Source organism: Neomonachus schauinslandi, chromosome 4, assembly GCF_002201575.2.
Source record: "Neomonachus schauinslandi chromosome 4, ASM220157v2, whole genome shotgun sequence".
In the NCBI taxonomy this organism is placed as follows: domain Eukaryota; kingdom Metazoa; phylum Chordata; class Mammalia; order Carnivora; family Phocidae; genus Neomonachus; species Neomonachus schauinslandi.
The window spans coordinates 46,331,778-46,356,854 of record NC_058406.1 but is presented as its reverse complement, the minus strand read 5'-3'; the positions used below and the strand labels follow the sequence as shown (position 1 = coordinate 46,356,854).

Here is a 25,077-nt window from a genome sequence, read left to right as displayed (position 1 = left end):
TGCTAGGTAAAAATGCTTAGCCAAATGATGCTCGGTGTATGTGACTTTCTTCATTCCCAAAGGGACCCCTGGTTGAGAGCAGGGATTGAATGGAGAGAGGGAGAACATGGGGACATGCCAGGAAGAGGCATCCCAGGGCATCAGGATTCTGGAGGGGACACAGTCCCCAGAGTAGTGGGCTACTATAAACACCACAAATGGATGTCCCTGTGGGGCTGGCAAAAAAGACTGATGGCTGGCTACCTCCATCTCTGACCTTGTGTTTACATTGAGTAACAGTAATCACACCAGATTGTAAGTTAAGGTCCTTAAAAGCAAAAATTGGAGCTTTTTTCCTCGTTTGCACCCAGCACAGAGCCTGGCCATAGGAGGCGCTCAGAGTGAGCTACACAAGTGAATGTACTCTGCAAAGAGCTGTTTTCAGATCAAATCCAGCCACACCTCGATGAGCATCACCACAAAAAAAAAAAAAAAAAAAAAGCCTGGCCAACTCCTCATCTAGTTTCCATTATGTGCCAAAGACAGAAACCTGCATGAATGCAGGCAGAGCAAAAACACTGAGCCGGAAGGCGGGAGGGCAGGAGCCCAGGTGTCTAATCTCCATGCAGCTCTGCTTGCCATCTGATCTCTGGTAAGTCACTTCCCCAACCTGGGCCTTTGTTGGCCCATCGGTAAAATGAAGCAGTGGCGAACAGATGGTGGGGTCCCCCTAACTCACACCTGTGGTTGTGTTTGTGTCTGGAGTTTCCCCCGTCAGGGACCCTCTAAAGTAGGGTAGGTATGGGCAGAAGGTGGCTGAACTGGCAGAACTGGCCTCCTCTAGAGAAAAGAGTCAGGGCTTTCCCAAGATCCCGGTGCGGGAAGATGGCAGTGTGTCCCAGAGCCCAGAACACAGGGAGCTCTGGGACAGGCCCGGTCTCCTTCCTGTGCTTCTGCCCCTACCCAGAAACCAAGGCCTGTGGTCCCCATTCCAGCTCCTCCCAGCGGTCTCTGCCCTATGATGCTTGCTGGCATCGGATTTGAGGCTTCCCTGAACATAATTAGAGCTTTTGCCACTGCGCCCACTCAAGCCGGACGTGGATGGGAGGGCCTGTGCAACAGGGAGGAGAGGGAAGCTCCATACACCTTGGCAACGTCGACTTTCTTGTAACAAACAGGTTGGCTGAGTTGGGCGGCCAGCACCTTGCTTCCTGTCGTGATGTAAGCCCCATGGAGGTAATTCTGGCATTTGAAAAAGTCCTGGTTTGGGAAAGCAGAAACTAACACTTACTGAAAGCTTATGGCGGCCCACATGCTGCTCTAGGCTAAGGGTCAGCAGACTACAAACCGTGGGCCAAGTCCCGTTTTTGTATGACCACCTATTTTTATATGGTCCATGAGCTAAGAATGTATTTTATGTTTTTAAATAATTCTCTAATAGCCATGGAATAAAGCTTAAAATATTTATTATCTAGAATCTTAAAAAAGCTTGCTGACCTCTGCTCAAATTTCCTCACATCGCTGAACTCCTAATCCTCACAATAACCTTATGAAGTAGGTTACTATTACCTCCATTTTACAGATGAGAAAACAAGAGGCCTAGAGAAGTTAAGTGGTTTACTGAAAATCAATAGCTGGCAAATGGTAAGAAATGGAACCCAAACAGCTGGTTTCTGAGTTCCTTCTTAAAACCAAACAGATGTTTTCATGAACTGACTGCGTGACCTCGAAGAAGTCATTGCAGTCTCTGCTAAATGAGTTGAAGGCCCTGAACTCCATCAGAGATTCTAAATTGGGGGTGGGAGGGTCCCTGAGAGAAATAAACTCCAGGGAATCCCAGATGCCTCCCCTGGAAACCCAACCAAGGTTCATGAGTTTAGTGTAAAGGTTCGTGTGTGTGCACAGTTGCCTTTATTTGAGGAGAGAATCCAAGTCACCCCCCGACCCCTCAGGAATGGATTCCATGACTCAAACAGAGTAGAACTACTGGGCTAGCTTTCTTGGAAAGTCATTTCCAGCTTTAACGTGGTTTGATGTTATCCCTTTGGGCTGTGAGTTTTGTCCCTCAAGTGGTATCTTTTTAAGCTGTCTTTTCCCATCCAAATGTTCTTTATTTCAGTCATCTTTTCTGTACATATTACCTATTGGGTTGGGTTCCCCCCCACCGCCCCCGCCCAGTCCCAAAGCTCTTCATACTCATCACTGAGAAAAAGGAGAAAAAAAACAGATACACTTAAGAGCAAGGGAGGTTTTTCTACTGATGTATTCTGTAATGAGGTGAATAAGACTGTGAGTGGGGAGGGTGGGAACTGTACTCTATTCCCTTCATTGTAATTATCTGTGTTTCTCTGTTAATCTGTTCAACAGTCGTCACTGTGTGTGGACAGTGAGCTGCTCAGGGTCAGGGGTCAGGTGCTATGGGCCTTTAGACCCATGGCCAGCTCCAGGCCCGACACATGGTAGGCACTCCATAAGCGTTTGAAATGAACCAGCGATGCCTGGCTGGCTGGATAATTCGACAGTGGAGGGGTGTAAGAGAAACCAGTCCTGTGGGTGGGGGGAGGAGGTGCATGTGGTGAGCAGATTAGTTCTGCTGGCTCCCCGTTGCTTTCCAATCGGCAGCCTCCTGTGTTCTTGGAGAAGTTTTGGAGGGCAGTCTTCATTTTCCCCTCAGCCATGATTTGAAAGGTTATAGCTGATGTTTAACTGACAGAGCCAGGACTTCCCACATGAATCTAAAGAAATGAGTCCAATCTCTTGCATCCCACAGAGGCCAGAGGAACAATGAGGGCTTCCTGGCCCTTTGTCTTGGGCCCAGACATCCCCACACTGGAGAACAATGAAGTCTCCTCTCTCCCTCCTTCTCATTCTCCCCAAATTTCCAAACTTTTCCTCTCTCCCACTCCTCCTCGCCTCTCCTTCCGTCTAGTGACTCACAGCTACTGAGGGTAGAAGTGCAAGCCCCTCCGCACAGCCGGCTCCATGGGCTGATGGGTCTGGAAACATCTAGAGATAAACAACCGTAGAGGCAGGGAAGAGCAGAGGGCACACCACAGCCCAGGAGAGGGCTGGGGTGCTCACGCCCGTGGAAGGATAACACAAGAGCTAAGGAAAGCGTTTGCTGCTGGGAAGTCTGGAAGGTTCTGACCTGCTCTCAAGCTGGACGAGCCACTAACCCGCACTCAGCTGGGCTTTCTTCATCCGCACGGTGTATGTCATGCCTTGTCTGCTTCCCCAAAAGGGTGAGTTCAACCAACACATCAGGGAGCAAAACTGTAAGTTGTCCTATAAAACCGAAGCTTCAGTTGAGTGACTATTTTGATGCTCTGACTCAGCAGCTGCAGGAGAAAAAGAAGTTGCAGTGTAGTTTGAACTTGTAGAGGAGTGAACTTGTACAAAGGTGTGGTGGAGGTTAAAACATTCGGGCCGGGGAGATAAACATGGTCTGTAGCAGCATGGTGTCACAAAGAGCAGACTCTCAGAGCCAGACAGAAATGAGTGTGAATTCCAGCTCTGCCATTTACTGTCTATATCTTCTTGGGCAAGTGTCCTTCTCCATGGGCTTCTTATTTGTATGGCAAGAATACCAGAACCTGCCTCATTTAGATGATGTAAGGTTAAAGATAAGACATGCTGAGCAGCTGGCCCATAATAGGCTCTCAGTAAAGTGTAGAAATTATAAATATTGCTCAGACACCATCTGTTCCAAGAAAAGAGGGAATGAGTAGACAGGTAAGGGATGGTTTGGGTTACACCTACCCTCCCAGGCAGAGGAGAGAGGTGGGACACCAGAAACAAACCCTCCCTCACAGCTTCCGGAGGATCCTCAGCTGGGATCTCCCCAGACCGCCTCATTCCATAACATCATGGGTTGAACGGGGCCGCTGGTGGAAAGAATGCCACAACCCCGAGTGGACATTGGCAAGGAGTAAGGATGAGGACATAGGGAGGTTTCACTAGAGAAAGGCAAGGAAAGAGGCAGGAAGGATTGAGAAAGAGAGCTGGGGGACAAGAGAGCTGGCTTCAAGTCAATACCTGAGGAGCCACTGAGTGGAAGGTGAAAATGGCTTACTTGGTGTTGCTCCAAGAATGGAAATTCAGAGAGGGTGTGAAGATTACAGAGGCCCAGAGTTGCCCTGAATATCATGATGAGCCTTCTCATGGAGCTGGTTGGGACTGGGCCAGGCTGTCTTGTGGGGAGGACGGTTGTTTCAACACCACAGCGGTACGTAAGCACCTGTTCAGGACTCGGAGACAGGACTCCACACTCTGGGTGGGAGACTGAGATAAATGACCTCTGATATCCTTCTCAATAACCCTAAGGAGCATCCCTTGGACCAGGACCACCCAAGACAGGCAGGCTAGTTTGGAAGAGGCAGCAGCACCTTTGAGACCTGTCACCACTGCCCTCCCCTTGGACCAGCTGGAAGCGCTCAGAAACAGCAACACCTCCACACCCACTCCTGGAAGCCTCCCACCCCAGCCGGCCGGCTCTGGGAAAGGAAGCACCGTGACTCACAAACGTGGGGTTGGAGAAACGTGGCTGCCTCGGGAATGTTGTGACAAGATTTCCCAATCTCTCCTCCTTTGCTGCCAAATCGCTCCAGAAACAATGGGCCCTCCCCACTCTCATGCTCTCTATCTCATTCTTCATTCTCTCTCTCAAATAAATAAATAAAATCTTAAAAAAAAAAAAAGAAAGAAACAATGGGCCCAAGAGCCAGTGATTAACTACAAAGTAAGTACACAGTGATTGGGTGTTTTACCGGCTTTTACCCTGAGTGTAAAACCCTTAGAAAAGAAGCCAACTAGCCCGGGGCAGAGAGACCAGCCACGATGGGAGGGGGCCGGTTATGGTTGGCAATTCCTGACGAGGAGAGGAGACCAGGACAGGATCATGAAGAGAAGCTCATAGGTAGGAGATACTGAAATGAAACAGTGACACATACTTTTCAGGTGATACAGCAGTCACTTTTCAGATCCTGATGGACTACAAAAGCCACGCAGGTCACAAATGTCACAGCAAACTTCTCCTAATAAACGGAGTAAGGCCACACCCAAGTGAGCACACAACAGAGAAACCATTGTCTTTCCAGAAAAGTGAAAAGATCAGACATTCCATTCCTGAGGCAGCCCAGACCCAAACCATGCCCAAACCACACCCAGTTTACCATTCTTATGTCTTCCTTCTACTCGGGCTCATTCAAGACTCTTCAGCAAGACACTAAACTGTGTCACAGAAAGTGTAGATGCCCCTGTCTCCAGACCTGGCTTCATTCAAGGCCCTCCTCCACTGAGTCCTAGAGGTGTGACCTTAGACCTCAGCTTCCCCATCAAGCGAATGGCAACAAGAGTAATTATTTTGTAGAGATGCTGAAAGGATTATAGGGAATTTATTTATAAAGTGCCTGGCACAGTTTGGTGATCAATAAATGGCAGTTCCTATTAATAACAGAAACTATGGAAATGGAAAAAAAAAAAGACAATTAGAAGCAAAAACAGAAATGTTACTCCAAATACTTCTCCTAAAACTGAATTTGAGGGATTCGCTTATTTAAAAAAAAATTTTATTATAAACATTTTAATAATAATAAACGAGAAAATATAGAGGGAATACCTATCCCCTAGCTCTTTTGAATTCTAATACTTTGCAATGCCTTTTTTTTTTTTTTACATTTTTAAAGAAATGAAACATTAAAGCTAGAATCAGGTACACCTTTATCTATTCCGTGGTCTGCACCCCTGCTCCCCAGCCCCTGGGCTGACTTCCCATTCTTTCTATGGTTTCTTGGAGCCTCCTTCCTCCATCCTGAGCTAACAATACCACAGCCCACTTCTCTGTCTGCATTTTCTGCATTCTGGCTGAACGATCACCTGCTTCCTCCAGCACTCCAAGTGTCTCTCAGGAGGAGGGGAAACACTGACCAGCCTTCCAGCCTTGCCCATTGCCTCAGTGGCTGCTGCTGACAGAGGCCAGAGCTGACCGTGGTCAGGCAAAAAGAGGACGGAGGGGTCTTCCCAACCTGGCCCAGGCAGTTTCACAGACGTTACACCATGGAATCCCCCCTGTGTCACTCACAGACAACATCATCTCTGTTCTATAAAAAAGCAAACCAAGCGGAAGGAGCTACCCATGGCCTGGCAGGGCAGAATTCAAACGCGGGCTGCCTCATCCCAGCAAGGCAGACAGCAAGGAACACGTCCACTCCAATGTGGGAGGAACTGGTGGCCTGAGTCTTAGGGTTTCAGGTGTGGGATCACTGTTGTGCCCTACACGAGTAGCTAGGTTTTGCTTTTCACAAAACCAGAACTTTCTTAAAAACTATTTGTATAACTAAGAGAAAGAAAGAAAAAGAAAATCTGAAGAAACTCAGATGAGACTCTAACCTCTAGACCCCTTCGATCCTCTTCCACGTTTGTTAATTTGTATGTACAAGTGGTGTCAGGAGACCCAAAGTCTAGGCTTGGCCTCACCACTTACAAGCATGTGACCATGAGCCAGTCCTTCTCTTGTTCTCCCAAGGCCTCTGTTTCCACATCTGTAAAATAGGGATAAGGTCTTCCCTGCCTACTCCCCAAGGGCTGCTGTAGGGCTGTCAGCAAATGATGAGCATAGAAACGCTAAAGCACAATCTGCATCTAGATAGTCTCCATATTCCTGCGTCCTGGGGGTCAGGATGACAAGGGCTCAGGGGCAGCTCCCCTCCCTCGCACACAGCTCCTGGGGCCTGGTCTTCAGCAATCCCCACAATCACCAGCTTTGTGCAGGAACCTATAATGATCTCCAAGCATCCTCACGCTCCTGAGATGGCTGATAATAAGAGCTGAGATGAATTCTCCTTAGTGTATGCCAAACATCATGTTGGGTATTTTATATTCTTTATCTTGAATCATTAAAATAATTATAGATGCCAAGTATTTTTTTAATTAATCAAATACAGTTTTGTTTTTATAAATCACACCCTGAAATATAAAACTGATAAGGTGGTATTGGTCTTATACCAAGGAAAGTCAGATCATCAACACCAGTTTAGAAAACAGGGCACAAGAACAGATGAAATATGAAGTTCATTTGGGGAAAAGCATGTTTGTAATAACAAGGTAGGAAGTCATCCTTTTCACAGATGTTGGGGAAATGTAGATTTACCCCCATTTTATAATTCAGGAAATTGAGGGGTGAAGTAACTTGTTCAAAATCACACAACCAGTGAGTGATGTGAAGCCAGGAAGGGAGCCTAAGTCTCACTAGATCCAAAGTCTATTTTCCTTTGGCTACACTATACTGAGTGCCTCAGAATCCCTGTCTGCTCACAGACTGATCAGACTGTATCCCTATTCCCTATAGCCATAGGCTGGTAAAAGTTTGGGATCATGCATAAAAGCAAAAGTAACAGTTTGTCATTACTCAGTCTTCCCTGAAACTGGGTGTTTGGAGGTTGAGTTAGGGTGGGAATAGAGGTTCGTGGCTGGGGTTAGTGATGAGAATTGGACTTGCAGAGAAGAACTGAAATGGTCACCATGAACACTCCTGGGAATGTATACTGATACTCTGACATTCTGGGCACAACTTGCTGTTAATTAACCCAATAAACATTACTGAGCCCCTAATATATGCTGGTGCTGGGGCTATAGTGCTCAGATATGGTTCCCTGTCCCCCATATACATTTGACAAGGCTGAGTTCATGGAATGCTTTTGTTAAATACTTGAAAGTTAAAATTAAAAAAATACAAAGAGCTAAAGCTAACACATGATATTTTGCAGACCTAAGCAGGAAAGGGATGAAGGAAGAAGGGAGAATCAGAGCTGAGGCTGTGCTTAGTTAATAAACTCATCATAAGGGCTCCTGGCTGGCTCAGTCAGTAGAACATGTGACTCTTGATCTTGGGGTCGGCAGTTCAAAGCCCACATTGGGCATAGAGCCTACTTAGAAAAAATAATTGTATTTCCCAACTAACTCCCAAAAGAATCTATACAAAAATTAAAACAAAACAAACAAACTCATCATCGTGTTCGTGTGCCTGTTGGGGAAAGCCTGAACGACCACAGAAATTAAGAAAGGGGGGGTCACTCTGTCTTCTACAGAGGACATTGAGAATAGGCTCCCTTTATCCCCAATCTCCCAAACACTTACCATGGCTGAAAAAGGTCAAGGTTTGGAAACCTCAGAGCACTAGCCTGAATAGCCAAGCAGTCAAAGACACCATGGTACACTATTCCCCAGCCCTGAGAACCCTTCCCCATTAGCTTTCCTCCCAACAGCCTGGGACGCACTGGAATATCAAACAGGTAGCTCTGCCATTTACAGAGGATTATGGCTATTTAGTCAGTAGCTGGGAAAGTAAAAAGATAGGGTAGGTATTTAAAAAATAAAAATGCACCCTGACATTTTTACAATGTCTTACAGTTTACAAAACTTCGGTATCTACCATCTCATCTATTTTAGATTTGATTATCAGAATGCCTTGTGAAATAGAGAGATGCTATTATCTCCATTTTACAGGTGGGAGGACAGAAGCCCAAGAAAGTAAGTGTTGCTGTTCTGGTATGTTACAGGATTTAGGAAATCACAGAGGAGAACTGCCCTGAGTGCAGTAGACAGGGCCTATCCGGGAAGGCTTCCTGGAGGCAATCCAGGAGCTCAGTAGAAAAAGCACAATAATGCACTAAATAAATGAGGGGGAAACTCCCAGTATATGATTTCACAAAGGCTTGAAAGTGTGAAGAAGACTGGAGACACTGGCAGGAGCAAGATGAAGATGACGATGGTGGTGGTAGTAGGGACCATGCAGCAGCTAACACCTATCCATGCTTACTAAGTGCAGATACTGTTAGAACAGATAGTGTTCTAAGCTATTTATCTACATTAATTCTCACACCTACCTTGTTAGTAGGTATTTTTATTATCCCCATTTAACAGACAAGGAAATTAAGGGGAAGTACCTTGCTCAAGGCCATACATGGTCTTGTTCACTAACTTAAAAAGTGTGAATTCTATTCCAAGAGCCAAGAGCACCTCTCACTCTGCTCTCAGCCGAGATGGACACAGATTTGTGATTTAGAAAGCCTTCTCTGACACAGGATGGACTGGGTGTTGGAGAGGGGGAAGGAAACTGGAATCTGACTAGGCTTTTGGTTCAAGAAGCTGAACAGAGTGGGGTAGAGAGCAGAGGAGCATTCCCACAATGCCTGGTGGTTGTGGGTAAGAAATTGCCCTCACATGACTCTGCTTTCTCTACCTGTAAGGCAGAATGATGTATTTCCACCTACCCGCCTCAGGAATTGCTTGAAAATTAATGGGATAGAGGCCTCGCTGGCTTTCATGTGTTAAACAACATCCTTGTACGATTGCTGGTGTTCATTAAATGCTGAACATATAAAATGTGCTTTGAACGGAGGAACCAGGAATAATTATAGCTTGCTAATTATTGTTAATTTTACCACAGCTTTGAAACCCTGGACTTTCTCAATGATTCAAAAAAGAGATTGCAACCCCTCCATCCCATTTAAGTAGCCACACTTAGGCAGACAAGCAATTTCCCACAGGCTCCATTCTTTTCCTATTTGCAGTGGTTCAGCTACTTATATGCGACACAGAAAAAGAAAAGCAACGATTTACTCTTTTAGAATCGTTATACAACAAACCCCTTATAATCTTGCTTGTTCTTTAAAAAAAAAAAAGATTGATTGATTGATTTGACAGAGAGAGCACAAGCAGAGGGAACAACAGAGGGAGAGGGAGAAGCAGGCTGAGCAAGGAGCCTGATTCGGGGCTCATCCCAAGACCCTGGGATCATGACCTGATCCGAAGGCAGCCGCTTAATGGACTGAGCCACGCAGGCGCCCCTTGCTTGTTCTTTTTAAGAACAAGTTCCTTTATGTCTCCCTACACTGAGTACATGTGTGAAAATTATGTTTCTGTGTGTGTGTGTGTGTGTGTGTGTGTATAGAGGAAAAAGGTGTTTAACAGAACATCTGACACATTGGACATGGGGACACCTGGGTTTTACTCATGATATGGTAACAAACACAGCTCCCTTTCTTCGGATTCTGCACCACTCTGTTTCCATAAGGTTTCACAACCACCAGGCAGAATACCAAAGACTCCTCGGAAAAATCTGAGGATACTGATGGCTGGGTGACTTTAAGTCTCAGCCTCAACTGCATCGCCTTTAAATGGGTCTGAAAGATTGTCCATACCTGTCAGGATTGAGGTGAGGATGAGATAATGCTTGTGAACTGTGAACTATGTAACTGATTGCTACTAGGAGAACTGAGGGGTAGGGTTGGGATAGAGTTTGGGAAAGGGAACATGAAAGGGAGGGGGTAGGAGACAAAAGCCTGGCGATCTCGCGCCTTACTTTTCAATGAAATTCTTAAGAATTCCAGTCCAGGAGAGCCGCCAGGCCACCCACGGTCCTCAGGCTCCTCCCCAGGTGAGCCACCGCCCCCCCCACCCCCCCCACCCCGGAGCCCGCAGGTGAGTATCGGTTTTCTTCTCCCGGGCTTTCGGTCTGGAGGAGGCGGGAGCAGCCTCCGCTCCCCCGATCCTATCGCGGGCGGCGCAGGGCGGGCTGTGCCTTCCGTGGGACGGTGACGGGGCGGGGGGGGGAGGGGGCCGCGGGATGTGTCACCCAAATACCAGAGGGTGAGTCCGCCCAACCAGCCGGGCAGGTCCGGCGGAGTATAAGAGCGGAAGGGAGCGGCTAGCTGCAGACGCCCGAGACGGTCCCAGCGCGGAGCCGGAGCCCCGCAGAGTCCCCAGCGCCTGGTCCGCCCGCGCGTCCCGTCTGCGCTCCGCGTCCCCACCATGGCCCGGAGTCCGGGCCTCGCGCTGCCGTCGCCCCCGCTGCCACTGCTGCTGTTGCTCCTGGCGGCGGCGATCGGCCCCGCGGCCGCAAAGGACAACTGCACGTGCGCCACCAATAAGATGACCCTGTGCCGCGCGGACGGCCCCGGCGGCCGCTGCCAGTGCCGCGTGCTCGGCTTGGACTTCCCGGTGGACTGCACCACGCTGACCTCCAAATGCCTGCTGCTCAAGGCGCGCATGAGAGCCCCCAAGGGCGGCCGCGCGCTCGTGCGGCCCAGCGAGCACGCGCTCTTGGACAACGACGGCCTGTACGACCCCGACTGCGACCACGAGGGCCGCTTCAAGGCCCGCCAGTGCAACCAGACGTCGGTGTGCTGGTGCGTGAACTCGGTGGGCGTGCGCCGCACCGACAAAGGCGACCTGAGCCTGCGCTGCGACGAGCTGGTGCGCACCCACCACATCCTCATCGACCTGCGCCACAGCCCGGCCGCCCGCGCCTTCAACCACTCGGACTTGGACGCCGAGCTGCGGCGGCTCTTCCGCGAGCGCTACCGGCTGCACCCCAGGTTCGTGGCGGCCGTGCACTACGAGCGGCCCACCATCCAGATCGAGCTGCGGCAGAACGCGTCCGAGAAGGCCCCCGGCGACGTGGACATCGCGGACGCCGCCTACTACTTCGAGAGGGACGTCAAGGGCGAGTCGCTGTTCCCGGGCCCTGGCGGCCTCGACATGCGCGTGCGCGGCGAGCCCCTGCTGGTGGAGCGGACGCTCATCTACTACCTGGACGAAAAGCCCCCCCAGTTCTCCATGAAGCGCCTCACGGCCGGCCTCGTCGCTGTCATCGTGGTGGTCGTGGTGGCCCTCGTCGCCGGCGTGGCCGTCCTGGTGATCACCAACCGGAGGAAGTCGGGGAAGTACAGGAAGGTGGAGGTCAAGGAACTGGGGGAGTTGAGAAAGGAACCGAGCTTGTAGGTACCGGCGGGTCAGGGGGTGGGGCGGGGCACCGGATTTTGGCCGGGCCCCAGACCGAAGTGAGCCGCGCTCCCTGACTCTTGGCCCAGAGGAGACCTCGCTCTTTCCAAATTCCTGCCTCTCCCCACCCCCATCGAGTTTAATAGATCCTGGGCTCAGGGTCACCTCTCTTTCTGACTTCTGGCTTTCAGAGGAATCATTGCTAAAATTCCTTCCCTTTCGGTCCAACAAGAAACCTGACTCGAAGAGTTCAGGAAAGTTCGGCGCAGGGTTACGTATATAAGAATCACCTGTCTGTATTACAATCCGGCATCGTTTGCCACGGACATCGTCGGTGTTGAAAAGGCTTACATGCGCTTAGATGGGGGAGGAGGGGAGGCAGCGCTTTTTACCGTCTTGGGTTAAGATATTTGATTAGCTCCACATATATCCTGGCCTTGCTGGTGAGAAGAGGAGTTGGCCACCTCAGGCCGCGTATTCTCCGCATTTGCTGTATTACCAACCGCATATGCTTGTCACCGGGAAAGAAGCCTGTTTCAGCTACATGAACACATTGGAGGTATCTTTGTTTGTGGGCAGACTGTGCCCCCAGAAACTCAGCGTCTGTTCTTCAGCCTGCCCTTATTATAGCTGATATTAGTAATGTTTCTTTTGTAAAATGTTTGTACATATTTTGTCTTTGATAATGCTGCTGTGATTTTTTTTAAAAAACACGAATTTAATAAAATATGGAGAAGGCACCAACCAAAAGGTGGAATTTGTGAAAACTCGCTTCAGATTTGTATCACTTGAGTTTCCTCTCATTTCCCGCGATTCCGATTTCTTATTCCAAATTTTAACACTTTTTTTTTTTTCCTTGCAGGAGCAGGCATTTCATTTTGCCACTCCGGTGTTTCCTGAGATACCTTATACAGGCTGGTAAAAGTACTGGTCTTTCTAAATAAGATTGTTTGGAAACTTCCCCCAGAGTGCAGGAGGGTGGGTCTGGGGGGAGGAGGCTAGAACTAGCGGCTGTTGTAGGGAATGGGGGACCAGCTTTAGGTTCTCTAAAGAATCTCCAGAGGAGGAAAAAAAGCACTACCTTTGTTTCAGGAGGGGTATCTCCTTTGACTCGTAGCCCTACTTGGAAGTGGCGGTATTATTCCCATGTAGCCCCTGGTGATTTACTTCATGTCAAAGCATCGTGGCTCCCCAGACCTGTTAAAGGACTTTCTCATGTAGTTACAGCAAGTCTGTAGTGGGCCCTATGCCCTGGCGTGTGTTGGGAGGACAGCACGCACCCAAGTTGTTTTCCTAAAATTTCACAGGTAATATGCTTTAAAAACTTCTACTTCCTATTAGCTGTAAAAACTGGCAACCTGTCACTTCCCGGCCTCTTGGCTAAGATCAAGTGTAAAACTGGCAACCTGTCTCCTTCATTCTTCTTTCCTCATTTTCACTTTTTCTCGTTCATTTATGTGGAGTGTGTTAGAAGGTCACTGTTGAGTAGCCTACAGGTAAACAAGTTTCAGCAATTACTGGGAAATTGGTGCAACAATGGGTGTGCACAAAGGAGGGAGTGGTTGGTACACCTGACGGTAAATATCTAAATGCAGGACTTCAGTTCCCTCCCCTGGAATCCATCTCTTGTTCCTCCTTCCACTCCTACTCTGGTTTATGCCTACCCCTCAAAGGCTGAAACACCAGTTAAGAACTGGGGAGGTGGCTTTCAGCTGGCCTTCCCCGCTTGGGGTGGATCCCTAAGTATATAAGCACTCCTGCTAGGGTGACACTCCCTTTAGCCGCTCCCCCATCCCCCAGAGTCCTCTCTGGTTCAGATGGGGCTTAAGGAGGGGAGAGGGTGGGTGTGGGCTGGCCTTCCCAGAGTACAAGTGCCCAAGGCCAGAATGGGAGCTGTAAAAGTGTGAGACTCCACTCTCTCAGTTAGCTCTCCTGAGTCCCTAAGTACCTTAGCTAAAGGGACCTTGGCCATCACCTCTAACCCAGCCCCTCATTTTACAGAAGGCACAGGCAAGTGATTTCTCAAGACAAATGTTCCTGTGGCACAGCTGGAACTAGACAGTCTCATATTCCCTAGTCCAGGATTCTTTTCACGACCACAGGCTGCCATTGTTTCAAGAGTCACTTCAAAAAACTGTCACTTGACTGCCTACAAAATAAACAGATTAAGGATTGAGTGGGCAGCTGAGCAATGGGAAAAGCCCTGAAAAAGCCTGTTTCTTCATAGAGTATCACTTCTGGATAATTTCTAAATTCCTGCATTAATTCGGGACTAAGAGTCTTTGCACTTTATTACACTTAATAATTCCCAAAAGCAGTTTTTACACCTATCATCTTTGAGACATTGGCTTACTGGAAATAACCCAAGTGATGACAAACCTGAGTTCAAATCCTGCTCCACTAGGCATATAAGTCGCCTACCTCTGCGCAGTTTCCCCATCTGTTGAGTGAAACTTAAAAATCTGTTTCATCAATGCAAAGGTTAAATGAAGTAACTGATAAAAGTACCTGAAATGATCTGGGCACTTAGAGGTCAGGGTATCTTAAATTTCCTCCTCTCTTAGAAATCGTATCCATTTCATATGTCAGAAAACTGAGGTCCAAAGAGATGGGGTAACTTAGGATCACACAACCTCCACGTGCCAAAGCCAGGGTTTAGAATCTTTGTCTTTGGCTTCCTAGCCCAGGTCGCTATTCCATACACCAAGCAGGTTGAAACACCTTTCCACCTTTCTTAGTCACTTCCTCCAAGGAAGAACTCTTCACACTTGTATTTTGAAACCAAGCTTGCATCGGCTGAGGGCAGGATTATCGAGAACTAGCTCTCCAGGGGCTTAGCCTCTACCTCCAGGATTTCCCCTAGAACTCCCATTCACTGCCTTGTGCACAGGCCTGGGACTGCCCTTGGAAGGAATGTGAGGAGCTGGTGTGGCTCACCAAGCAGGTCACAGCTTGTCTTCTGAGCCCCGTGGGAGGCTCATCTGATTTCCTTGTTTCGGTCACTGGGGCTTTCTTCCACTCTTGCTATTTCCTTAAGTGGAGCAATTAAAAAAAAAAAATCACATCATTTTCCCCTGCTTACACATTTTTGGCTTCACTGTTTTCCAAATAGAATCACAGAATGTCAGAGGTGGAAAAAGGATCATGGAGTCTGTGACTCCATTTTGCCAATGAAGAAATGGAGGCCCAGAAAGGAGAATGGATTTACCCGAGTCAGGCAGAGAGTGGCTGCATTACTCTAGAGAGCCAATGCCCTGATTCCTATCTTGTCTAATGTTTGTTCTGCTTGTCTCCCTAGTTAGTCTCCTGCTTGTTTTTATTTTTTTCCTTGATCATTTCTACTCTTAAATTGTGTTGTGTTGTCCTTAGCTTTTTAATATCGCTTAAATTTAAGGGAGAGATACTTTGTTTAAATGTAAAGTGTATGGGCTTTGAAGCTACCTGGTCTTTCCGACTCCTGTTTTCTTATTTGTAAGATAGGTAGAGTCTTACCTAATATGCTTGATTTTAAAGATTACATTAGAAGAGGGGAGCCTGGCAGGCTCAGTCGCTGGAACACACAGCTCTTGATCTTGGGGTCGTGAGTTCGAGCCCCATGTTGAGGGTAGAGTTTACTTCAAAAAAAAAAAAAAAAGGTTGCCTGGGTGGCTCAGTCGGTTAAGCGTCTGCCTTCGGCTCGAGTCATGATCCCGGGGTCCTGGGATCGAGCCCCGCATCAGGCTCCTTGCTTGGCAGGGAGCCTGCTTCTCCCTCTCCCTCTGCCCTTGCCCCTACTTGTGCTCTCTCTCTTTCTCTCTTTGACAAATGAATAAATAAAATCTATAAAAAAAATTACTATGGAAGATATGGAAAAACTGAGTATTTTGTAAATGATCACTCTTGTTAGAATGACAGCAAAGCCCCCAAGAATCAGGGGAAAAATAATTAGTAATTGTTAAGCTCTCTCCAGCAATGTGAATAGCACTTCCACTGAACTTTCTTAAGGGGACATTTCTGTCCCTAGATTTCTGTTATTAAGGGACTAGAGCAACCTTGGAAGCCACCTATTTCAAAGGCAGAGGCATGGCCCACCTGGTTTGTATAAGACAGCTGCCCACACCAAGTGGGACACCATTATGGTGTGAGAAATAAATGTCTTTCTTTTGAAATTACATTATTATTAGGTCTGTGTAATAGTCTTTTACTTTATGTTAGCATACTTTTTTAGTCTAACCAGTTTGAGTGTCTATATTATTATTCTTGTAACTGATGAAAAAATTAAGACACTAACGGTTAACTTACTTGCCTCTGGCCACAGATCTAATAAGTGGTGCATCTGGCAAATTGGCCCTCAAATCCATGTTCATAACCACTGTACTATACTGCCTCCTATAATTTGTAAATTTGCAAGCCAGACTATATTAGTTTTTACTCATTTATTATAATGACCCACATTCATTTTCTTACTATTCTCTAGGTCAGAAGATCAATACAAATCTCACTAGGCCTAAAATCAAGAAGCCTGCAGGACTGTGTTCCTGTCTGAGAGTGCCGGGGGAAATTTTATTTCCTTTTTATTCAGATTGTTGGCAGAATTCACTTCCTTTTCTGCTGGGGATCCAAGATCTCTGCTTTCTTACTGGGTGTACACTAAGCGCTGTCCTGGGTTCTAGCGCTTCCCTTAGCTCATAGTCCCATCCTTCATCTTTGCAGCCAGCGATGGCCTGCTGAGTCCTCACAAGGCATCCTTCTGACTGTCTTTCCACTGTCTCATCTCTTTCTGGCTGCAGCTGGGCAAGGTTTCCCACTCACGAGGACTCGTGATCAGGCTGACTCTACCCACAGAATGCCCCACAAGATTATCCCATCTCTAGGTCTCTAACCTTAATCACATCTGCAAAGCCCTTTTTACCATATAATGTAACATATTCACAAATTCTGGAGATTAGGAGTGGGCCTCTTTGGTGGCAGGGGGCATTATTCAGTCTACCAAATCCATGCTCTCAACCAACATACCACCTGCCTCTGGAGAATTGTAAGGCAGGGTGCATTTTCATGTTTATTTACAGAGGAGCTCTTTCTCCCATGGCCCTCTCCTCTGTCCCTTTTTGAACAAAGCCCTTCCAAGGGGGCAAAACAGATTCTTGGGGAAATTAATCCTGTAACCCACACTGGGTCATCCAGGGTGCCCGGCAAGTAATAAGCTCTGGTTATTTTGTTTTGACTTGAAAGGATACCGACTGATGGGGTTTTGGAATATAGGTGAGGTTCGGTGGGGTGGAGTCCGGAGCCGATGACCAAGAAAGAATTCTTGAGAGGTCTTTGGTGCAAAATGGTGGTTTTATTAAAGCACGGGGACAGGACCCATGGGCAGAAAGAGCTGCTGCACCAGGGTTGTGAGGGGTGGCTGGTTGAGGGGTTGTGAAGGTAAGGAAAAGGGAGGTTTTCAAAAGGATTTTCATATGTTAAAGAGAACCTACAAGATACCAGAGGACTTGCCATTGTCAAGTTCAGGTGGTTTTTCCCTCTAGGAAGGCGTTGACATTAAGACAGTTAGGAGTTTCCTGGAAGAATATCACACATCCCACCCAGGAGTGAGAGGTGGGGGGAGGTTGCAGGGTGTCAGCCTGCTCTTTGTCCTCAGCCAGCCCTCTGACACAGGACATGCCAAACACTGTCCGATGAGCTTTATCTTCATTGTCTCATTTATTTCACAACAACCCCATAACATGAAATATGTTTTGCTGTTCTAGTTTTACTGATGAGGAAACTAAAGCAAAAATAAATGACTTGCCAGAAATCCCATGGCTAGTAAAGAGGACAGCTGAAATTAAACCCAGGGCCACCCCCCTCCGAGTCTGTGCTTTTACCCCTACACTCTATGACACTGCAGAGTAAAGACCCATGTTCCACGCCAAGTAGTGAAGATGCAAGTGGGGAGGCAGATTCTCCGGGACCTAGATAGAATCCCTCAAAGGACTGTTTGGGAACTTAACGGATTTCTTTTACAACCGATAGAGAATCCTGGTGGGCCTCTTTCAGCCATCATTTCCCTCCTGAAACCATTCTCTGTCATTGCTAAATACCACCAGAGGCTTCTTGGTTGCTTTTTTTTTATGACAAACTTCAGGAAGGAATTGTCGGGGGGGGGGGTGAGAATGAATAAGGGGTACACTGAATGCGGGAGAGCTGCATCTCCAGGTACCACAGCCCTATGTCCTCAGTTTCAGGGGAAATTCTCAAGCCCACCGTGTGCCAGGAGGCCAAACTAAGGTGGGTGAAAAGGGAAAGAGCAATGATCCAGAGTGACGGTTGGAACACACTAACCAGTGGTTTCAGAGCAGGCAGCTCAGCTTGCCCACCTATTGTATTGTGTCTCCTTGGAAGGACAGGGGCAGGAATCCCTTAGCTAGTTCATTCTAACCCTCAGAAGCCTTATGCACTCAGGGCTCCCACACTGGATGTGACTTGGTCTCCTTAGTAGTATACGACTCTCAGTTCCTTGTTAGCCCCAGGCGAGCATATATAGAATTCTGACCTAATCTTAGCAGGAGTCACATCCTTAAGGATTTGACACTAAATCTGAGATGCAAGGTATGAATAGATGTTATTGGAAGAGAAGCATTTTGGTGAGGGAGAATGGCATGTGCAAAGGTCCTTTTTGCAAATTTGCAAAGGGCATGTCCTCTGTGCAGACAAGCATAAAGAGGCATCCTTTCTAGTTGGACTTAACCCCACCATGCAGGGATTGGGATAGGGGCTGGTGAGGACCTTTGTGTGAAGAACAAGGGACCCCCTCCTCCCTGATAACACAGTTTCAACCCCACACCACAAGAGCATAGGGAAATCATTGAAAAGGTATCATATTTTTCAGGGAATGACATAATCGTATTGTGTTCTAAAAAGATCACTGGCTAGAGTATGAAGAACAGAGTAAAAAGGAGCAACAGTAGAGGTAAGGAAACAGTAGAAGACCAGAAGAAGAAGAACCTCAGGTGAGAGATAAAGGTAGTTTGGACTGAGAGCAGGTGTATAGGATAGTGGTGGTGATGGAGAGAAGTGGGTGTATTGGAGGGATACTTAGGATACAAAATCAATAGGACTTGGGTATGGATTCATCATGGGGGTGGTAAGGAGGAGGGAGGTGTCAAGAATGGTTCCTAGGTGTTTGGCTTTCAAAACCTGTTGGTGGTACCATTCGTTCCCCGTGGCGGAGAACACAGAAGTTGAGAACATCTTTGGTAAGAGTGAAATAATGAGTATGGTTTTCAAACGTGTTGGATTCAGCTAGGAGTTGGATATAGATGTCTGGTGTTTTATGGGCTGGATATGGGAATTTGGGAGGCACTGGCATATGGGTTTTGAAAGGCACTGGAATATAGGTAGTACTTCAAAACCACGAACAGGGATGCGATTGCCTAGGAAAAGGTAAAAGACTGAAAAGGGAAGAGAACTAACACTGTGCCTCAAAAGGCTCCTGCACTCCAGGGGCAGAAAGAGGAGAAGGAATTGTAGAAGGAAACCAGGAAGGGTCAAACCTAGGGATGGAGACAGAAGGACAAGCCCAGATTGGTACCAGGAGACAAGACCAAGTCAGAAGTTGAGGGCCACTGACCAGATCAAGAGGAGAGTGTTGGTAGGAGCAAAGCCTCAGATTAAGAGAGACTCGAATGTCTGCCATTTGTGATTACTGTCCACCTACTGCCTGTTGGTTGGGGGCAACCGTCTGGGAACAAGGGGAGGATTGGCGTAGGCAGCTCAAGTGACTAATCTGTGAGTACTGTGGGAAGGCAGGTGGCTGTCTGGCAAAGCTACTTGTCAGTGTGTGACCTTGGACCCAGTTATTTAACCTTCTCATGCCTCAGCTTCCTTACTTATAAAATAGGGACAATAGTATACCTACCTCCTCAAAGAGCTGGTGAGGTAAGTAAATGTGCTAGTCCACATGTGCGCTTAGACCAGGGCCTGGTGCACTGTGAGCGCTCATAAATGTCAGCTATTGTTAATAGCTACATTAAACTTGAATACACAGTGTCCAGTGCAAGCTCATGAAGGAAGGGGCTGTTTCTTTTTATTCACCTCTGCATTTTCAAAGTCTAGCACAGTTCCTGGAAATAGCAGGTGCTCAATAATTAATGCTGATTAAATGGCTGGATAGATGAGGTAGATATAGATGTCTCCCCACATGGCTAGCTCTGGCCTGAGAGTTTAAACAGAGCCAAATGTGTCCCTTTGACAACTGGGGTTAACCATTTAAGGAGGTAAATCTCATATGCTTCTACTCATATCTCTCCACTCAAAATAATATTCAGAAGCAAAAGGAAGAGAAAGAAAGCCACTTAGAACTCCATGAAGATTTTGTTAATGAAAAGCAATGTGGAACGCATTTAAATAATTTATGAGTGGAACAAACACAAAACAATAAGCAAGGAAAATACAGCAGGAAATGATATGCAAAAAGTTAATAGCTTTACTATATAAAGAACAGACAAATTGATTAGAAAAACAATGCTCTTATCAAGGCCTTAGTTAGGTACCTTGGCACAAATTAGAAAGGGTGCCCCCCCTCTGGGCAGATAAATTAGAAAAAGGCACCCCACGTAGTTGGACCCAGTCTTGCAGTGCAGGCTTGCCAAGTTCACAGGCATGAGGTAGCTTTGTAAGAAGAAAAATGTGCCCCTCCTCAGTTGAGGGTCAACAGGTAGATGATTGGAGTCAGACTTGATTTTGGCCACTGTACACCCTTGATCTTGGTGCAGCTCATACACAGAACAACCTTACGAGGTGGTCCTGAGGTCAGTAGAAAATGGACAAAGGTCACAAATAGATGACTCCAGAAGAGGACCTAGAAATGATAATAAATATCTTTTTTAAAGTTTTATTTATTTAAATCTCCATACCCACAGGGGGCTTGAACTCACGACCCCGAGATCAAGAGTTGCATGCTCCTCTGACTGGGCCAGCCAGATGCCCTGATAATAAACATTTTTCAAAAATATATCTAACATCACCAGTAATTACAGCTGTTCAAAGCAAAGTGGGGCAAAAATTCTCCTCTGTGAAATTAGTACAACTGGTATTATTCAGTGCTGATGAGGGGGTTGTTCATTGGTATAACCTTTCCGGAAAACAAGTTGACAACATCCACCAAGGACCTTAGAAGTGTTTATTTTCTTTGCTCTCCTAATTCCATGTCAAAGAATTTATGTTAAGGAAATAAAACAGTGATGCGCACAAAGGTTCATGTATAAGATGTGTTCCCTGCAGCAATTTTATAATAGCAAAACGCTGAAAGGAACCTAAATACAGGTCCACAACTCCTTGAGGGAGTGTTTCAAAAATCAGAATTTTGGAATTTTAGAAGGATAATTTGGTGCATGTTATTTAGCCCCCTCAGAAGGGTCTGTGGCAGCACGGTCCACACGTCCAGGTTTCTGCCATGAAACTTATTTATAGTCACACTAATTTGTATAAATAAACCAAAAATAGCCCTAGGCCACTTCAGGTCAGCTTTGCTGCCAAATGAGCTGGCACCAAACTTTCCAAACAGCTTTTGGTTTTTGGAACAATTTGGACTTGTATAAATAAGGGATTGTGGATCTGTGTAAGTTATAGTATAATTTTTGAGGACTTTCTAATATGGGGCAGGGGGAGAATAACAAAACTATAGAATGATCCCACTCCATTTTAAAAAAGAAAAATGGGAAGACATTTGTTACTTTAAATGCACCATTTGCTGTCTTACATCTAAGCTGACCATATCTGCTTTCTTTCCCCACTTTCTCTCTTCTTTTTTTTTTTTTTTTTTTTAAATCTTCAAGCAGAAAGGTATAATTTTTATCAGGATAGGATTCCGTCTTCGCCACACTCAGCTTTCTCTGAGCAGCCTGCCAAGGCAGCAGAAAGGGAAACCCTCCTAGGCCACCTCCCACCTCCCTGTTTGGTGAAGCTGAGAATGAGACTTTGCATATGCAGAGGAAGGGCCCCTTGCTTGGGGGAGGGCAAAAGAACTTGAATTGCTTTGAGAGGGAATTTTTTGGGTGGAAGCTGGGGGGTGGGGGAAAGGAAGGATCACTTAGCAGGGGTTGGAGCCTCTATTAGTTTCCTGGAGCTGCCATGATCAAGCACCACAAATTTGGTGGCTGAAAATAACAGAAAGCAATTTCTCACAGTTCTGGAGGTTAGCCTTTGAGGATCAAGGTGTCAGCAGGGCCACGTTTTCCCTGAAGGCTCTGGGGAAGCATCCTTTGCATCCTCTGGCTTGTGGTGGTTGTGAAGCAGTCCTTGGTCTTCCCTGGCCCATGGCAGCATAATTTCAATCTCGGCCTCATTCCGAAGGTGGTCCTTCCTCAGTGTGTGTCTGTGTCCAAATTTCCCTCTTCTTAGAAGGCAAGAGTCATTGGATTAGGACCCATGTTAATCTAGTAAAACCTTGTCTTAACTTGACTATATCTGCAAAGACCATATTTCCAAATATGGTCACATTTACAGGTTCCAGGTGGACATGGATTTGGGGGGAGGGTACTGTTCAATCCAGTTCAGACCCCTAGTGTGGGGCTTGACTGAGAAAGGAATTCTAATATTCCAATTTTTTTTTTTTGAAGAGAAGGAGAAGGGGGGAGCAGAGGGAGAGGGATAATCTTAAGCAGGTTCCACACCCAGCACGGAGCCCTATGTGGGCTCGATCTTACAACCCTGAGATCATGACCTGAGCCAAAATCAAGAGTTGGGTGCTTAAGTGACTGAGCCACCCAGGCTCCCCTTAATATTCCATTTTTTAAAAGACTCTTTCTGCTGAATGAATGAATGATGTATATGGACCTGTGATGTGAATTTCCTCCTTGCCTTGACCCCCAAATTTTTAGTATAAGTTGGCTACGCTAGTGTGCCATATGGGCAGTGTTGTTGGTGTAGAAATCAAGGAAAAGGCATGTCCTTGTTTCTGTGAGATAAAAAGGGAACAACCATGAGAAGTGAAATCAGGAACCCCATAGGAGCGTAAGGTAAGAAAGAGCAGGAGCATCCCTGTGGGGAGATCTGGGATCTGAGCTGGTATCTGCTTATGGATGCACACAGAAATAAAATGCAAAGATTTATTGATGGGGAGAATAGGGCTTTCTGTTGTCTCCAACTATGCTTTTATGTATTTCCCAAATTTTCCATAATGATTATAATTTATTTTAATAATAAGGAAAAAATCCCAAAAATTATTTAAAAGAACAGTTCATGGTGATATATTATTTAGACTTTAATCCAGATCTTCAGGAAATGCTTAAAGACCTGGCGAACTGGGTTCTTCCTTTATTTAGTCTAATCAGACCCCTAAATACTATTAAAGTAATAATTTTCACCCTTCGTGAGTATAATTATCCTCTTCAAATTATTCTCTTTGATCAGCGTGGGGAGTTTTAAAAAATTATTATTTCATTAAGAAATCCTAAGTAAAAGCAATTACTAGCTTTTATACTAAAAATTAATCAGCACATATTACAACTATCTAGTAGCTACACAAAAACACTTAAACTTGGTCATCGTTTATTTTACTATACTTTTTTTTTAAGATTTTATTTATTTATTTGAGAGAGAGAATGAGAGAGAGAGAGCACATGAGAGGGGGAAGAGTCAGAGGGAGAAGCAGACTCCCTGCTGAGCAGGGAACCTGATGCGGGACTCGATCCTGGGACTCCAGGATCATGACCTGAGCCGAAGGCAGTTGCCCAACCAACTGAGCCACCCAGGCGCCCTATTTTACTATACTTTTGAAAACCAAATGAAGATTCAAAATTATGAGTGAATAGACATTAGCCATTTGCTATGTTGCATCACTATGCTAGAAACAGGAATAGAGCAATAAACAATTTCTGCCCTCAAAGATCTTACATGTCAATGCATCAGTGGTGTTGGGATTGGATGATCAATTAAAAAGGTAGTTGCAATAGTGTGGTGCAAGTGTTACTGATGTGGGAAACAGAGGCAAAATAAAAAATTACATTTCCTTCCTGCCTACAGCCCACTGACAAACCTTTGAAACAGGTAGAGTGACCTTCCTCCCAGAGCTCAGCTGTCTCGATGTTGACCCTTTGCTAAGGGCAAAAGGCAATCATAGCTTAACATTATCCTGATCCTCCTCCCCACCCTAGGACCCTGTGACTCTAGTTTCACATATAAAAATTCCTTTGGAAATTTCCTTTATCTCTACCTCCCCCAGGATATATGTCAGCAATCATCCCCCAAGCACATGGCCCACTGATACACATCTGAAGGGTCTCATGACTAAAGTTTTATTAGATGGTAATAAATGACCTTTCCCAACAATAGCTAGCCCCTTAGAGGTCCTGGAAACCTTGCTTCCAAAATTTCTTAGAGACTTACGCTATCCCCAACCCTCTCCCAACTTGTATATAATTGGCCATTCATGACCCCAGTGCAGCTCTTTCTACCCACAGGTTCTGTCCCTGTGCTTTAAAAAAACCACCTTTTTGCACCAAAGACGTCTCAAGAATTCTTTCATGGCCGTGGGCTCCAAACCCCATTTCCACATCATTATAGTGAGGGAGTACTGGGCTCTGACAACATCCATCAGGGAGAACTGATGAAATCTGAGGTGGAGGTGGGTATCAGCTTAGGGAAGATCTGCTTCAGGAAGTTCTAGAAGCAAGACTTGCCCGCGTGGGTGATTTCTGCCCTGTGTTTTGAAGAATAAATCAGCCAGGTGACAGTAGAAAAGGCATTCTTAGCAGATGCCACCAGTGCCCATTCATATCTCCCGGCATGTTGGTGTCTGGCTCATATTTCTGCACATGCGGGTCCAACTGGCAACTGCCAGCATCTGAATCCCTTTGCTTGAGGCTTTTTCTGGGCTCCCAGGAGCACATGAAGGAGGCTGGAAGTGCTAGAGAATTAATCATCTCCAGGACAGCCCTCAACCAATGACCAATTAGTGGATAAATAGACCAGCAACTTCAGCCTTCAGTTTGGAAACTCTGAGCTGTGTGTTACATGGTCCCACATTCATCAGAGGGACTCCACTCCATCTGCCCCCATTTGTGACTAGTTTGTTAATGCATCATTTACTGGCTTCCTTTCCTTCCCTGTCTCACTTCCCTCCTTCCCTGTCTCACTTCCCTACTTCCCAACTGTTGCTTCCTGGGATCACCTCCCAGTGAATGACTTGCATTTGAATCCTTGTCTCAGGTTATCCCTCTGAAGGAACACCAAATTAGACAGCATCTCATACAGAGAAAATGGCTTGTACAAGAGCCTGGGGACATAAGCATGGAGATCTCATGACACATTTAAGTGATTGTCCAAATTATTTGAGAATCTGCTCTCCTGGTC

At 46.4% G+C, this 25,077-nt stretch overlaps 1 protein-coding gene and 1 long non-coding RNA gene across 2 annotated transcripts; both read left to right on the top strand.

The window, feature by feature from the left end:
* Window positions 1-539: 539 nt before the first annotated feature.
* Window positions 540-4,702, top strand: LOC110575084. The gene is made up of 5 exons (XR_002480001.1): window positions 540-631; window positions 1,158-1,215; window positions 1,562-1,623; window positions 2,909-3,221; window positions 4,303-4,702. It is a non-coding gene; the product is annotated as an uncharacterized LOC110575084 (long non-coding RNA).
* Window positions 4,703-10,663: 5,961 nt separating this feature from the next.
* TACSTD2 (tumor associated calcium signal transducer 2) lies at window positions 10,664-12,517 on the top strand. Its single transcript, XM_021683949.2, has one exon. The coding sequence runs from the start codon at window positions 10,789-10,791 to the stop codon at window positions 11,758-11,760; it is 972 nt and encodes a 323-aa protein (XP_021539624.1). The 5' UTR covers window positions 10,664-10,788; the 3' UTR covers window positions 11,761-12,517.
* Window positions 12,518-25,077: the final 12,560 nt, after the last annotated feature.